This window comes from Crocodylus siamensis, chromosome 1, assembly GCF_052110815.1.
Source record: "Crocodylus siamensis isolate JL-2025a chromosome 1, ASM5211081v1, whole genome shotgun sequence".
Taxonomy (NCBI): Eukaryota; Metazoa; Chordata; order Crocodylia; family Crocodylidae; genus Crocodylus; species Crocodylus siamensis.
In genome coordinates this window covers 221,466,952-221,484,779 of record NC_143395.1, presented here as the reverse complement: position 1 = coordinate 221,484,779, position 17,828 = coordinate 221,466,952, and the positions used below count along the sequence as shown (strand labels likewise).

At 43.4% G+C, this 17,828-nt stretch overlaps 1 protein-coding gene across 2 annotated transcripts in view; it reads left to right on the top strand.

Moving 5' to 3' along the window:
* Positions 1 to 17,828, top strand: part of EPHA3 (EPH receptor A3) — a 366,545-nt gene that overhangs the window by 308,412 nt on the left and 40,305 nt on the right. For both annotated transcript variants that reach the window (XM_090057555.1, XM_090057547.1), the window contains exon 14: positions 16,209 to 16,358. In XM_090057555.1, the coding sequence (XP_089913681.1) occupies positions 16,209 to 16,358 (150 nt within the window). The remainder of the gene's footprint in view (positions 1 to 16,208; positions 16,359 to 17,828) is intronic.

The following is a 17,828-nucleotide window of genomic DNA, read 5'->3' as shown; positions in this document are numbered from 1 at the left end:
ACCTGCTACAGCCCCTCCTGGCTTGGCAAAATCCACTGTTTATAGGTGCACCCCCTCTTTGGTCATCCAAGTTGTTAATGAAAATATTGAATAGAACCAGTCCCTGGAAAAACCCATGTATAATTGCACAGGCTTTATAAGTAAATCCTATGATACATATGCTATTGTCCAAATCCTCTGAAACATGATACAAAGATCACCAATTTGTGTGAATGTATTATAGGGCATCAGGCACGCTGATCGGAGTTTCACTGCGAACTGGCTGGGTCAACAGGGGGTCTTGTATCCCTGAGCAGGATTGTAGATCCTGCCACACTGCCATCACAAGCCCTCAACCTATGTTCTTTCAGCTTCCACCAGTGAAAACTAATGAGTGAATCAGACCTGTTGTATGTTTTGCTGCTGTTGTTGTTTTTTTAATTGAGCCTCTGCCACCATGCATATACTGTAAGTATCTATATTTTGTGCATGGAAACTGGTTTTACTTTCAGGGCCATGCACATGTCAGATATTATTGTCAGGTCAAATGAAATTTTCTTAAATGAACTTGTTTAACATTTGAGATGTGCATCTGGCTAGAACCTGGGATAATCACATAGTACTAAGTAATTTATATCCACCTCACTTATTTAAGTAAGAAATTATACTTCTCTAGGGCATGGTACTTATGTACTCAATACCTTAGACCACTTCAATGCATAGTTAAGTCCAACAGTAATGTGCCTGATATCTAAATGAAAAGTGCTGTCCAGTTAAGTATTTGTCTCTCTTTCTCTGAAGTCATAGTGTAGGAGCAAAAAAAAACTGAGGCAAGAAAAGTTTATCTTCCATTCTCCCTTGAACACCTACAGATCATTGGTCCAGATTATCACCTGCCATTCAGGAGGACTTTTAATTCATGGAGTTGGTTTGAAAGTCCGTTAGTGCACAAGAGGGATCGTATTCTTCAGTCTATTAAGACTCTTCAGACCTCTTCAAATTATTCTTCCCTGTACCAATCGGATGGCTCCTGTACTGATGATCATTAGAGCTGTGTGAGGCTTTGGACAGAGCTTTGGATCCGGAGAAGCTTTGGATGCCTCGGGGTCTGAAGCAGTGCATCCGGGTCGCAGCGCTGCCCTGTTCGGCTTCCCAGAGCGGTTCGGAGCTGCCTCAGAGATCTGGCCGTAGGGTATAATGGGGAAAACAATAACGTATCTATAACTTTGTTGTTTTTTGTCTGATTTGGATGACATTTTCAGGGGTGGTAGACTCTGCAGAGAACATGAAGCCTGCCAAGTTTCAAGAAGATCGGTGCGGGGGTTTAGGGGAACAGCACCCCAAATTCTTAAAAGCAAAACTCATGTCACATCTAGGCAGGGTGAAAACTGCAGGGGTGGTAGCTCTTGCTGAGGCCACAAAGCTTGCCAAGTTTCAAGGAGGTGAGTGCAGGGGTTTGGGGTGAACTGCCCCTCAAGCTGCAAATGAGCAAAACTGGTGCCCTGGGTGCTTGTGGGACTGACTGTGTCTGGCTTGGTGGGGTGGGGGGAGACACTGCTGCAGGCCTGGCTGCTGAGCTGCTGTGCTCCCAGTTACCAATCCATCAATCATGATTCACTCAGGAACCAGGGACTCGGGGACCAGCTCAATGCACAGGACCTGGGACTACATAACCAGCATCAATTAGCACCTACTCAACCGGGCTAAGGAGAGGAAAGACTCAACACAGACGATCAACTGCCCCAGGACAGACACAGGCTTGGCAGGAGTTGTATCTGTCAGCAGCCGGGGGTGCAGGGCCCCAGAGCCCCCCTGCACCGATCTCCACAGCTGGCAGGCGTCACAGCAGGGGCCACCACCCCTGCTGCTGCCACCCCACTGTGCCTGAACGCACACAGGGTCACCCATGGCACGAGTTTTGCTTGTCCACAGCTTGAGAGGCAGTTCCCCCCCAAACCCCTGCAATGATCTTCTTGAAACTAGGCAGTTCTCATGCTCTCTGCAGAGGCTACCATCCCTGCAAGTTTAATTCAAATCGAACAAAAAACAAAGTTATAGATATTTCATTGATTCCCCATTATGTCCTATGGCCGGATCATAGAGGCGGCTCCAAAGCTTCAAAGCCGCTTCGGCCAGACTGAGGCGGAAACCAGGTCCGGAGCTCCGGATCAGATCATGGCCGGATCCAAAGCTGGATCAGATCGCTGCTGACTCGCACAGGCCTAATAATCATCCAGTACAGTACAACACTGGTCCCTGTGCCCAGTACACACTGGCACTTCTGTAATGTGATCCCAAAATGTAAGGGTCAAGAGTCTGCCCCATGTTTTGCTGCCAAGTTCTTCTAAATGCATTCATTTTGTTCCTGGCCCCCTAATTAGGTACATGTTACCATTGCCTTGTAATTGAATATAAATCCGAATAGTAAGCTGAGCTATATACAGGTCTAGAAACAGCTTGTGTGTGTAAGGATCTTAGACTCACTAGACATAAGTTGAAGGCAATGTTTGCTTTTGACCAAGTGATGTTTAAAAGATACAGTAGGAATCATAGCTCCATCTATAGGAGGGGAAAATAGTTTCTACTTATTCTCTTATTCCAGTGCACAAGAGCACCTCTTAGGCCTAACTGGTCTAGGCTGCTGACTTGCTGCAGTTAAGTTCTTTTATCTCTGGTGTTACCGTCATCTCCCTACTTGTAGTCCTCCCTTAGAAAGAAAATTCCCTTATCCTTTAATTGAAGGCACAGAACAATTTTTTTTTTTTCTTGATACCTTCAAATATTCAACATAGTTTTAGTAATATCTTCTGTATGTAGCATAGGCTTTCTCAGGGAACATAACCCTAAGGGGTTGTTTTTGACTGATTTAGAAAATGTTTAGGAGGATCTTAGTTTGTATATTGTTCCTCCCTTGGATGTGCGAGGCAGTTTTGATTTCTTTTGTAAGTCCTTTAGCTTTAGCACTACCTTTTGAAAGTACTAATGCACAGTGCAGTAATCACCCCTACCACACTGCATGTGGCACATGGTTAGCTTTTGTCACAACCTTGCCTTAAAGCCGCACACAGTGCAGTACGGTGTGGTAAAACAGGGGAGTGCATCACTATGGCAAAGCAGCTGCCAATCATGTGCAGACTCACGTGATTGCTACATTTGCCACAGCATGCTGTACAGTGACATAGTCGATCACCATGGTGACATAGGGTGACATGTAGATGTGCCCTTAGTAAACTAAGGAAACAGGAAAAATGAAGAGTAAGTTTTAGGAAATAAGAGACCATGTTTTAATTACAAAGTAGGTGGTCATACAGCATGTATGCTGCTTTGGTTTGTAGCATTATGTGATCCATTTCCTATTTTCCATAGTCAACAGGAATTTATATTAGCTGAGCTAATGATTTAAATGTCTTTTTCATATGATTTAATTAGTCTATTAGTAATCCTATGGCTTTGTTTGTGGCTAGAGCTATCATTAAAAGAAGAGTGCATGGTGTTTTTGGATTATGTTGCTTCTAGGGGGCTTTTTTTATTTCTATCCGTGAAATACTACCCAATTTTTGCTGACATATCAGGGAGAAGTGAGAAGCCTATATAACAGGAAGAAAGCTATATAAGTGTCACCCAATTTTAAAATCAAGATACATATATACAAATGTACAAACAGGTGGAAATGCTTCTGTGACTCAAACACTCAGTGGCACTGTGTTGTGCTTCTTGTCTTGACAACATTTGACAGGTCCTTAACATCATCATATGTTCTTTCTGGCAGGACCATTTTTGTAGACAGAGATAAGGCAAAATCCTGTGTCACTTTACCCACACGGCAGTTACCCAACCCTGTAAATGCTGTTTTATGTCATTTTTACCTGGCTTTCAATCCTATACTACATGTATAAGCACCCACACAGCTACTGATCATGGCAGAGCAGGTGCATTGTGCATGGCTCTGTATATGCAGGCAAGTGTAAATCCCAAAATTTCTTTTGGCAAATAAACATGATCACAGTTTTTTTCTACAGCACTGTGGTAGTAAGTCAGAGAGATACAAGTTCAACCTGCCCCCCTCTCCCCTACCCCCCAGGTGGTGAGGACTAGAACCTGACCTCCCATTTCCTTAGCCAGCTCAGCTAGTGGGTTGAAACATGAATGGCTCTCCTTACTTTTGCCTGGCCACAATTTTGAGACCTATGGACCTACATAATTTTGAGACTTATGGACCTACCTGCTTATGCATGCTCTGTAGTTACTTGCACACTCATGCATCCACACTGTGTGGAACAAGATCACCAACTATGCATAAGTGCCAAATAGGGTTCTGCCTATGGTGGCTTCTTTTCTCAGTTTGGTACTCCATGTTCCAGTTTTCACTGATGCTCTCAACTTTTAAAGAATCCCAACAGCATTAGCCTGTGTTTCAACTCAGGATGGTTGATGAGAAGGCAGGAATTTTGGGATGCATGACGCTGCATTCCCACATTTCATGATGTGCTCAAAGTGTATAGTATAACTTTAACAGCAGCTGGCTCTTGCATAGCATTTTTCATTAGCAGATCTCAGAGCACCTGAAAAAAGAGGTATCAGCACCCCCATTTTACAGCTGGGGAAACTAAGGCACAGAGAGGTGAAATGATTAGCCTAAGGTACTCAAGAGATGTGGGGCAAAGGCAGAAATAGAACTGAGATCACTTCAGTCCCAGTTTAACACCATATCCATTAGACTACACTGCCTCCCTAAAGAACAGTATATTATAATATAGTGTAGTGCTCCATCTGTGAGACATGAGTCTGAAGAAACATGAGCAGTGCATAGGGAATCAATCTGTCCTTTCTTTGCTTGTCATATTTGTAATTACATGAATTGTAATTCAAAAAAAAATCTGGTAATAGTAAAGGCTCTCCAGAGAATTGTGTATACTTGCAAATGCCATTTTATGATTCATGGTCTAATAGAAAATGTTTGATTTAGTTTTGTTAAGTGGTTAACCAAAAGTTGCGTAACATCTTTGCTATGGATAAATCATAAAAGGTAACCAGATATGAAATACTGGTACATGTAAAATGTTCAACTAAGATGAACATTTCTTAAAAGGGACTGGGAGAAGTGATTAGCAAGTAGTTTCTTTGAATTCCCAAACTGGCTTTTTTTTAAAAATCGAAGTAAATTGTGTAGTTTCTTTTTGTTCCAGAAAAGGTATTTGTGAATAGAAACTCCAAATTCATTGTGCTGTGATTCACTGGATCATCATATTTGCCCTTGACTGCTGTTTCAAAAATATGAAACTTGTACTCAAGATGATGCTTAATTTTCAGTGCAAAAATGTTCATTCATTTAAAAATTCTTTACCATAAGTGTGTTGCTCGTTTTTATTTACTTATATTATTTATAACGATCAGGTCAAAAAGCTCTCTTTTTAACTTTAGAGTGGGCACAGTCATCGACTTTCATGTGTCAGAGCAGGTTGCAGAATGGCAAAATAATAGTTCTGTAAACAGGGGCTGCCCAATATTAATTGATTCCTTCATCTAAAATATCTAGAATAGCTCAGTGCTAGCCTTGGTTTTCCCTCTTGTTCACCACAGTCTTCATTTCTCCACTAACAGAAATATTTTGATGAGCATTCCAGAGACTCATATGTGTTATTTATAAATATAACTTCTAAAAGCTTATACATAAGATGCCTTAATGCTCTCAAAATGTTGAACTTTAAATATTTTGAATAATCTTTTGGGGGGGGTTAATTCTGTTTTCTTACTACTTTTAAAAAATGGATTCTTCAGCGCATTCTCCTTTAGTTCTCCAGTGAAAACTGAAAAAAAGCAAAGTTGCTTTTGACTTGAAATTAATGCCAGAACATCCTGGTGTATACTTCATGGATTTTTTGAGTAATCGTTTCCATACAGTGCAGAGCTGAAATATTCTGCTTTGTAGTGTTATTGGTCCTTGTCTGACCTGGTTTATTGCAAATGTCCTTGTTCACTTAAAATTATGTAGACTTGTGCTCCTTGTTAGATGCCTGTGCTCCCCTTAGCCAACCTGTCAGACACATGGAAAGGAGAGAGCAGGGGGACACGGATGGCTTGCAAGAATCTTGGTTTTATAGTAGGATTGTGTTGTTACTCTATTCTGAGAAATAGCTGTAATGTACTAAGACCCCAGAGTAAAATATTGGCTTCACTTAAGTCAACTTCAAAACCCCTTTCAAGCTCAATGGAGTCAGGAAGTCATCCCCAGTCTATAGATAAGGTCCTTGAATATTACATAGAGAAACAGGTTGAAACAGGAGAGAGAAATAAGTGCTCTTTTATATTTATATTCTTCATAAAAATCCAAGCAAACACTATGCCGAAAAATAGCCAAGGGACTTTGGTTGTTTTACTCCATTTAAAGCCATTTTACAATAAATTTATTTGTAAACATTTGAAAACGATCCCACGTTTTGTATTATTAATTAGATAAGGACTTTTTCCTTTAAGATGATAGCAGAGAAGATCTTTTAGCAAACTGCATTTTCCTTCCATATGTAAAGTGCTTGGCTTCTAATCACAGACAACTTTTTGTGTTTGACACTTCACATCTGGCAATAACTGCTTATAAAAGCCAGTCAGAATGGCCTTGGTTTTGCACTTGAACCAAAGCTGTTATACATTATACTTCACCTTTATTTCCCATGATCCTAGGACACACATATCTGCATATTTACATATACAAGTATGTTCCTTTTCCTTTCTATCAGGCTGTGCAGACACTTTAGAACTTTTTCAAAAGCTCTGCTGACAAATGGGAAGCAAGTCCATCCAGAAACTATAGACACCTGGATAGAAGTCACTTAGGGTCACAAAGAATTGAGACTGCAAACTTTCTTCCTTCCATTTTGTTGTTAAAAAGTCTCTCCTTGGCATCCTTTCTCTCATACACAGACACACGTTCTTCTCAATCTTTTCCAGCCATTTTAGTGCCCCTTTACTCTTGGATCTTTATTAAATACTGGCCATGACCAGAATGTAAGCTCCACATTCAGTCAGGGAATTAAAACTTTTGGAAAACAGCAGCCTGAAGGCTCTCAACCAATATGATCTTTAAAACAGTAGGACATTTCTTGCTTGTAAGAAAAATAATATTATTTATTACCCTCAGGTAAACATAACGTTACATTAAATACCTGGTATAAAAGAAATATTCTTATACTCAGTGGGCTTCCACATACCCTTATATGTGCAAATAATCCAGAAGCAGTCTACTCTCGAGTAAACTACTCTTAAACTACTCAAAAATAAACTCTCCTGGGCACATATCTACACGTGCAGAGATGCAGGAGCAGATTTGCTGCTCCTAGGAGCAGACATCTCCTGCTCCCTGTGGCCCTTCAACTGGTCCCCACAGCAGCCAGGGGAAGCTCTAAGCTTCCCTTGGGTGCTAGCCCAGGGGCTAAGAGACTGCTGTCTCCTGGCGGGGTAGTGGGGCTGGGAAATTGCTCCCTGCCCCCAGGAGCTGCCTGCTGCAGGAATGGGTTCTGCCACTGGATCCCAAGTGGGACACTGTCCCCTCTGCCCCAGAAGGAGGGAGCTCCCAGCCCCTGCTCCATGATCTCAGGGCCAAGGTTGGGAGATCCTTCTCTCCCAGCATCAGCTCCACAGCCATGGGGCCAGCACTGGAAGATAAGAATCTTGCAGCCCAAGGCCTGCAATCATGGAGTAAGGTCTGGCTGCTCCCTGCTTCTGGGGCAAGGGAGCATTGTCCCCCACCCAGGCCTCACTAGGTAGCTCCTGGGGGCAGGGAGCAATGTCCCAATCATGGGGCTTGTGCTGGGAGATAAGGATCTCCCAGCACTGGCCCTGTGACCATGAAGCTGGTGGTGGGAGAGAAGGATCTCCTAGCCCAGGTTCTGCAATTGCAGGGCTCAGGCTGGCATATAAGGATCTCCCAGCCCCCACCCCATAACTGTGGAGCAGGGCCTGGGAAGCTCCCTTCTGCTGGGGCAGAGGGACATTGTTCGCACCTGGGCTCTGGTGACAGCATTTGCCCCAGCAGCAGGCAGCTCCCAGGGGCAGGGAGCAATCTCCCAAACCCTGCTGCCCGGCTGACTGGGAGCAGATTTGCTTCCAGTCAGCCAACTACATGTGTGCTACTGCAAAGTAAGTAATTTTGAGAAAATTAGCTAGTTGCGTTTGTAGGTAACAAACTTAACTGCAATTAGAGTAAATTATTGCACAGTTAGTATCTGCACATGTAGACGCAGACACTTACTGCGCAGTAATTGCTCTACAGCACAGTAAAGCATCTCATGTAGATGCACAATATATTTTAAGATCCTTGAAATCCAAACTTATTCATACAGGGTTTGTCTACATAAGACATTTTACTATGCAGTAGCATAGTTTTCTGCACAGCAAGCATGTGCGTCCACACATGCACCTGCTTACTGCCAAGTAAACCTCACTAATCATAAGTAAATTTGCTACCTGCAAGTGCAACTAGGAAATTTAATTTCAATTAGTAACGGTGCAGTAGCATTTGGGTAGATGCCTGACTGAGAGTAAATCTGCTCCTGGTCAGCTGGCCATCAGGGGGTGGGAGATTTACTCCCTGCCTCCAGGAGCTGCCTGCTTCCAGGTCTGCCTCTGCCACCAGAGCCTGAGTGGGGACTATGTCCACCTGCCTCAGCAGTTGGGAGCTCCAAGCCTCCCGCTCCAAGATTGTGATTGGAGAGTGGGGGATGGGAGATTCTCAACTCCCAGGCCCCACTTTGCCATCATAATCAAGGAGTGGGGGGTTGGGAGACCCTTATCACCCAGTGCCAGCTCCATGGTTGTAGAGTTGGCACTGCGAGTACCCTGCTGGCGGGGGCTGGGAAGACTTTTCCCCACTCATCTCTGTAAGCACAGAGCTGGGTGGGGAGCAATTTGTGTCCCCCCCCCCCAACCTGTTCCCTACTCAGGACCATGCTCAGGGATCTGAGAGGGGAACAGGCTTCCTACCTGCAGGTATGGGATAGGTCCCAGCCCCCTATCTCAATCTGCCGGTGGGGCAGCTAGCAGTGAGCTAGCTGTTAGCTGCCCCACTGGCAGATCAGGGCAGGGGCTGGGACCTGCCCTTTCCCTGCAGCTCTTTCCAAGTTCCCTGCTTCTGATTGGGAAGGCTGGGCCAGGAGCTCCATGCTGCTGGGGCAAAGAGACGTTGTCCCCGCTCCGGCACAGCCGTCAGGGGCAGGTTGTAATGTCCCAGCCCCAGCCAGGAGACAACTGTCTCCTGGCCTGGTGCTCCCTGCCAATTCCTGGGCTGGCACCTGGGGGGAGCCTAGAGCTCCCCCTGATGGTGGCAGACGCCCATTGCAGGACCCCAGGAAGCAGGACCAGTTTGCTGCCATTAGCAGAAGATCTGCTCCTACTTCCCTGAATATGTAGACACCTGCCTAGGACCATTTACTTATATGTAATTTACTCATGAGTAAACTGATCCTGGATTAAATGCATGTGTAGGCACACCCACAGATAAGAAAAGACAGAAATGGCTAGGGTAATTCTGTTAGATCTGCCCAGTAAATCATAGTACCTTTAACCACAAGGTGGTGCCTCTGTCTGAATAGCCTGGTAGAAGAGCTAGAATTGTTCTTCACTAGCTCCATTCCTCTCCCTTAGAGACAACCCAGAGAGTAAGAGTGCACTCATTCACCTTATGGGCTCTGTCATGTAGTATATTCTTGGGATATGCTTTGCCAATCCTCTTCAATCTGTTCAATCAGTATTCTTAACCAGGGTGATGCAAGATACTTCAAAGGGTGCCACAAATATTAGCACTGTTGGGTGTGCGGACAGCTACATGTGATTCACAAGATCAACCCAGATATTTCAAATAGAAATTCATAGTAGCAAAAGCAGACTGCCCTGTTGAGTTCTTTCTGAGTTTTTAGTAACAGAAGAATTGCTGGCTAGGTTTCTACAGTAAAAAAAAACCATGCTGTGATAAATTTCTTGTTGAACCAAAGTATTGCTAAATTCAGAAAAGTTAGTGTGGGGTGCCTTGAGTCTGAAAAAAGGCAGTGTTGTAAATGAAGGTATTAAGGGGGAACAGGAGACAGCCTATGTTTGCTGATGATACTCAGTTCTTTATCTCTGTTTCTTTGGAATCAATAAGGTGTGATCACCTAGGCCCTTGGCACACATTCATTTAATTATACAATGAGATTTGATCCCCAGTCCCAGCAATCATGCTATCTGCCATGCCACACATGCATGGTAACATGCTCAATTTTAGGATCAGAGATTAGATCCCAATCATGTCCTTTCTACTTACTGGCACAGCAGGAGCCCGGGACCATGATCCAAGGCTCTTCCTGCACCAGAAAATTGAAAGCTGGGTCCTCAGCCCCATATGTGGGTTCAAGACCTGGGACTGTCCAGGGCAGGGATGACAGTCAGCTAATTGTTGACCTTGGCCCCAGACAGCCCTGGGGTATGAGGAAAATGCACAGTTTTTAGGTATCCAGGTATTTTTAGGATACCTAAAAACTGCTCCTGCAATCCAATTCCCTACAACTCCTTACCACTCAGCATTTTAAAATGATATGCCTTACTGCCTGTGGCAGGGGACTAGAAAGGCTGCTGAGCACAGGAGTCACCAATTGCATGGTGAGGAGAGCCCCTCAGCTGTTCTCCTACCAGGGAACATTGCAACCCACTCCCTCAGAAGCACATTTTTGGCATAAGGGAACAAATCAGCCCCCATCCCAGTGCCGATGCTGACAATTAGCTTACTGTCCACATCAGGATGGGGACAAGTTACACATTCAGTTTATGGCACCATAGAAACAAGCTACAAATATGTTCTACATATTTTGTGGAATACATTTGTGACTGGTTTGGCACCATAGATCAGCTGCATGGGTAGCCCTGTTGTTTTTTATGGCATAATTAACATGTGTAACATCTGCCAGGGGCTATAGTGTTCCCTGTGGTAATGGTTTGGGATACAACCTGAGGAATCAGCAAAAATGCTGTGACTGTTTGTGAGGATTTCATTAGCTTTTGTTGCAGAGGTTCACAGTGTAGATTCCATTGTTTTAAAAGCAGCAGCAGCTCATCTTCACTTGGATAGGACATTGTAACGCTTCTTTTCCAATCAGACTTTACTGTTATCTGTTCCTGCATCACTTGCTCCTAGCTGGATTTTTTTACCCATAGGACCAAATCATCCAATGCAGAATTCTGCTGCCAATGTACTCATCTGTGCGCCACACTGGCAACATGTTCCATCTGTGCACCAGAGGCTCTAAGAGCTGCAAATTCATTTCCAGATGTAGTTCAAGGGGTTCTTTTTGATCTTTAAAAGTCCTTTTTAGTTTTAAGTCCCAGGTAGCATACAGGCAATTTTATCCCAACAGTTAAGATCAACTGGGGCATGTAACAAATATTCCTTGGGTTTGTGGTTTTGAAGGTTGGGTGTACTCGGTGCAAAGATCTTGCTTCTTGAACTCACTTCCCCTTCGCACTGTCAGAGCTCATATTTGAATCTTCCTGTCTTTTTACAAGCCTTATCAATTTCTTAGTCAGTATATGTGGATCAAATAGCATTACAAGCTTTTTCAGTGTGTTTTCAGTGTGAAGTTGTATTTTTTTAAAGTTGATTTTCTTAGTTTTACAATATACTGGTAGATCTTACTTTGGTGTTTTCATTTTTTTCTCAGAGATCAGATCCATCAGAGGTTGCTATATGCAGACTGTACAAAGTACAAACAAAAATATTTAATGTAATAAGAGTAGTGGAATTCATTTATTTAATCTTCACTATTCTAAAAGAAGGAGGATTTTCTGGTTAAGACACTAGCACTCAGTGAGGCTATGCCAGGAGACTCATCCTGCAACCGTAAGCATCTATAAAGTGAAAATAGCAATGTTTCCCAGAAAGGATACATGTATTCTTATTAGTGTGGCATTCAAATATATCCACAATGCAAGCAGTAGAAAAACTTGTATATTTGAGCCAAAAGCATTTTGATTTTTCTGAGTTGGAGGACATCTTTTGGGCTGTAAGGTGAGAGAGAGTGAGAGACTGGAAAAACAAACAGTAGCAATTAACAGAGGTTCAGGAGTTAACGTGTTTGAGCTGCTCTGAAGTAATTGTCTGTGGGCACCTATACACATGCACTGAGCCTGCTCCAACATGCTGTAATTACAGCGCATTGGAGCAGACTGCAGCGTCACATCTATCAGTATCCCAATGCTGAAAAAATGGCAGTGGGGTTGCTTTAACTAAAGTTCATTTGAGAAGCTTTAGTTAAAGTGCCCCCACCATCATTTTTCAATACAGGGACGCTGAGACACATGATGCTCCAGGCACTTTATTTAGAGCAGCTCTTGAAACTGCTCTAATTAAAATGTCCCCTTCTCTCTCCCCCAACTCCCAGAGCATGTATATAAATGCCTTGTGTGCCCACTCTTACTCAGCAGTAAGCAAAAGTTTAACTGGAAGACCTTAGCCCTCAATGAAATGGGACTAAGCTACTTTTTGTTTCACTTTGACTTACCATGTGATGAGAATGGTCACATGGGCATTTACTTTGGAGCACCTGATTGTACAGTAAGTTCTTGCCCCTGTTCATCATTGCCTCATTTGGCTGTACCCAGAGACTAAGGGCTCGGTCTGGCTTTTGACATGGATTAAATTGACGATACTTCAAATCCTCTTCATGAGGAAGCTGCGTAGGGACTGACCCCAGTCACAGTTGAGGGTTGTGTGTGAGATGAGAATTAGTCTAAATATAAAAACACATACTCTGCGGAATCAGGTGATACTTGTGACTCAGGGGGACTAGGCTCAGTCCTCTTCACCAATTAATTAATTAATTGCAATTGGGAGATATAATTGTAGCACAATAAGTTATATAAGTGCTAGCTGTAATCTACCTAGAGTAACAGTAGGCTTCCGTACAGGCTGTACAAATCAGCCAAGCACTTTGGGTAGATATTTGAGCACCCTGTTCAGATTTGCTGATGACACTAAGATATCGGGGGATGTGGGCACATTGGAAGGATGCGACAGGCTACAATCAGACTTAGACAGGTTACAAGGGTGGGCGGATGAGAATAGGATGGGTTTCAACACAGACAAGTGCAAGGTGATGCACCTTGGGAGGAACAACTGGCACCATACCTACAGGTTAGGGAACTCCCCTCTTGTCAGCACGGAGGCAGAAAAGGATCTGGGGGTCATCATTGACTCCAAGATGAACATGGGCCGGCAGTGTGGGGAGGCAGTCAGGAAGGCCAACCGCACCTTGTCATGCATCCACAGATGCATCTCGAGCAGGTCCAAAGAGGTGATCCTCTCCCTCTATGCGGCACTGGTCAGGCTGCACCTGGAGTACTGCGTCCAGTTCTGGGCGCCGCACTTCAAGAGGGATGTCAACAGCATGGAGAGGGTCCAGAGGAGGGCCACTCGAACGATCAGGGGGCAGCAGGGCAGGCCCTATGAGGAGAGGCTACGGGACCTGAACCTGTTCAGCCTCCAAAAGAGAAGGCTGAGGGGAGATCTTGTGGCCTGTTATAAACTAGTCAGGGGGGATCAGCAGGCATTGGGGGAGTCCCTGTTCCCCCGTGCACCGCCAGGAGTGACCAGGAATAATGGTCACAAGCTGGCAGAGGGTAGGTTTAGGTTAGATATCAGGAGGCGCTACTTCACAGTCAGGGCAGCTAGGGTCTGGAACCAACTTCCAAGAGAAGTGGTGCAGGCTCCTACCCTGGGGGGTGTTTAAGAGGAGGTTAGATGAACATCTTGCTGGGGTCGTTTGACCCCAGTACCCTTTCCTGCCATGGCAGGGGGTCGGACTAGATGATCTGCTCAGGTCCCTTCTGACCCTAGAAACTATGAAACTACTAGCCAATGCTTCAATCCATGCTGCTGATGGTTCACTGTTGGGATCCTGGTTTTCTCTGAATTAAAACTTCCCCAATTTTCAGTTAAAAAAAAAAAAAAAAAAAGTAACTCCAAATACACATTTTTCCATGATTTAAGTGAAATACCACTATGTTAGACCCCAACTCCATGCAGTGCCCAACGACTACGATTGTTCATGGATCCTGTTATACATTAGCCAGAGCAAGCAGGGAGCAAACATGAGCACACATTGCTCACAACAGCTCTATTCAGAATGGAGACAGCTTCAGGCCAGGTCCCAAAAAAACAACGAACTGGGGACCTGCCCTGAACATTAGTTCTTTCACATTTTATGCACCTTGGTTTATACTCATTAACATTCACTCCACCCTCACTCTCCTTTGGTTCCACCCATTTCTCCTCCCATCTCAAGCTCTGTCTCTGTTTACTGCTTACTTCATTAACATGGAATTACCTATGCATTTCATTCATTTACATGCCTCTCTGGTAAGAGCACATGCATAAGGCCATTCACTCAGCTTCTCCCAGTCACTTGCTAGTTCTTTCTGGTTTCTTGCTGACTTCAGCAGCCTCTCCAAGGTTTTGCTTCTGCTTTATCTCCTGACGATAGTTGGTGGGCTGCATCTTGTTCTTCTTACACCATACATTCTATACACTGTCCCATTGTTAGAAAACAACTTACCTAAGCACTTGCAAGGTTATTTTAATACATCATTCTGCCTTGTGGTCAGCAGCTTTTGCTGAGACCCAGATTAAAGCCTTGTCTCAGCTGCAAATCCAGGTCTTCCCAAAATCCAAATATTGTTACCCTAACACACTATACATACAATAACAGAAAAATGTGGATTTGGGGTTACTTTATTTTTAACCAAAAATTGGGGATTTTTTTAAATTGGAGAAAACCAGGATCCCTGGTCATAAGACAAACTAGCTCTCTTGAAACTGGGTTACGTATGTCTCTTTGCTTTGCATACATAACTTTAATCTCTTGGGGTATATTTGTGTGCACAGTACAGTGCCAGGCAAAGACACCTGAGTTAGCTGTACTTATGCTCTCTCTAGTACTGGAAGCAATGTAGTTATGTTAATTTGTTGCTCTGCCTGAGCAAATTAGTCCTCCTGGAAAGGGTAGTTCATCCCCCCTAAGATGGATATGTTGCTTCTAGAATACATGCTAGCTTGTCTAGAGCAACTGTATGCCCTGAACTGTACCACATTGACTTACCCTCTGTTCTTCAGTTCCCCATCTGTTAAATAGAGATAGTAGGACCCCAACCCTCATGGGGATTTTGTGAGGATAAGTGTGTTGAAGATTGTGAAGCACTCAAGTGCTGCTGTAAACAGAAGGTAGAGAAGTGCTTAAAATAAATACAGTTTAATCTGAAGTCTGAGCTGAAGCTTAACCCAGAGCTGCATAGATTGTATATCCCTGGAGCTGGAAACAACTTTAAACAGTCACTACATTCTGCATTTAATTACATTCTTTTTTAAGTCATCTGAAGTCAAAAAGTTTTGTCTTGCCATGTTTTAGGGACCTGGTTCTTTCGTGCATGACCCTCAAATCAGAGACTTGCAAATGTTGTAAACACTGGCGCCAATGGAAAGTGATTGTCTCTTCCCTCTAATTCTCCCATTGCGGCCTGAGGCTACTTGCGTGTGTTTTGCTGATTTGAGTTATGGCAAAAACAGTGGCCTTAATCAGAGAGAGCTGTTTCCCCAGCTACATGTACTAATTGTAACTAGTTTTTATTCTTTTCCAAGTTTAAATCATTTAATGATGTGCTCTTCTGACTTTAGAAATGTTTAAGTCCAGCCTCTCCTTGTACAACTGAGCTGAAGTTGTGGACTCTTGGCCCTGTGGGTTGTTCTGTCCTGGCCCTCATCCTGACAGAGCAGTCTTGGAGCTGCTCTAACTTCACTTACTTGCATATGGTTGCCATGGACTTTATGTGAAGGACCAGTGTTAGGGAAACCATGCTGCCTCATATCTCCACCCAAGAGTGAAGCAGAGGGCACCAGGCTCCTCAAACCCTTAATATTAATGTGTCAATAAAAATATATCTATATAATTTATAAAGAGAAAATGTGCAGATATGCAGACCATCTGGACAATGTTGTGATACAATATCATTCAATGTTTGCTGCAAAAACCACTGTGAGTAGGACATGCAGACACACTTCCATGAAAACTGGCAATAGCTTTTGGTAATGTTAGTTATTTACTGAAGCAATGTACTGATAAACATATGGCTTCATTAAAAAGTATTAATCCTATGCAGTTATACTCGTTATACACTAGGTCAAGATTTTTTTGATTTTTTTTTCCTTTTGCTTCTAGGGGGGAAAGATTCCAATTCGATGGACATCGCCAGAAGCCATTGCATACCGCAAATTCACGTCAGCAAGTGATGCATGGAGCTATGGGATTGTTCTCTGGGAGGTGATGTCCTATGGAGAGAGGCCATACTGGGAAATGTCCAATCAGGATGTGAGTCTATTGTTGTCTGAGTTATGTTCTCAAATAAAGAATCAAGCTGTGAAAGGAAGTGGAGCATAATGAAACCAGGTGGCTCTGCATTTTTGACATTGACATTGATGAAGATGTAGAGAAGAAAGTTTCCAAGTCTCCCTGCTTGTGGAAATGGGTTAAATTTAACAGAAAATTATAGTTTTTCTAGAAAAAACACCTGAACTATTCCAGATTGCTAAAAAGAATGATGTGCCTGCAGCAGTGTTCTGTAAACAGTGTTAAAACAAACATTGTAATTTCTTTCATGTTCCATAGATTTTTTTATGAACCCCACCTACATTTCTGTTCAAATCTATAACATTCTTTAGAATTTTTCCATGACCCTTGAATGCACAAAGTAAATTGCTGTTGGTTCCCATGAATTAAAATTGAAGCATTTGTACTATGGTTTTAATGAACCAAAAATACTTCTGCAACCAGGCAACAGATAAATTGGGAAAATAGTTAAATTAATTTAGGAAGATTTCCATGTGGGGTGGGAGGTCTAAGTAATTAATATCTATGCTAACATTTTTGGTTTTTAGAAATATAGCTTTTTCCAAACCAGGATTTAGAGAGGGGAAAGGAAAAGCCTTTCCTGCTATTTCTCTTGACTTGTGCTTAGATTTATTCCACATGAATCAACTATAGACAAAGCTTCTGGATAGAAATACAATTAACCTTCTATTACAGTGAGGCCCCCTCTACACATTATAACTATTGTGCAATTAACTTGTTACTTGCACAACAAATTTAGATTAGCTACATTTGCACATTAAAAAGGTCCAACCAGCTATGAAATTACTTAAAAATCTGTAATAACTTTATAGCTGGTTTCTATCCAGCTTTAATCTGTACGTGTAAGTAGTCTGTGGTAGGGAGAACGCAGCTGCTGTGATCTCCCAGCCATTGCAATCTCCCAGCCATGGGCACCCCCACAGGTAGGAGACTGCAGTCCCCACTGCCCCATGTCTGTGAGGGCTGAGAGTCCCACAGCTGATGGGCTTCTTGGTCCTGGCTGCATACCATGGACAGCCAGGCCTGAGACTCCCCACACTTGATGGGGGCTCTTGATCCCAGCTGCACATGGGACACAGCCAGGAACAAAAGCCTCCATCAGATGTTGGGATTCATGATCCCAGCTATGCATAGTCCCTGCATCTGGGAGCCCCATCAACAAAGGGGGCTCCCACCTACGGGAGTCTGCTTCTTGCAGATGCAGGGGAACACAGGATCATGCTCCCCCCCCCCCACACTAGGAATAAAGTACAATTGGATCTAATGTGTGATTCCACAGTCATGCCTCCTACCATGTATGTGGTTGTATGGATCACTTATTAGATCCAATTGCACCTTTACCTGCATCTGTAGAGGGCACCTAAGGCATAGATTTTCAGGTGTTTTTCCCTGCCCCTTTCTTAATACAGAACAAAGGAGTAATAGTGGTAA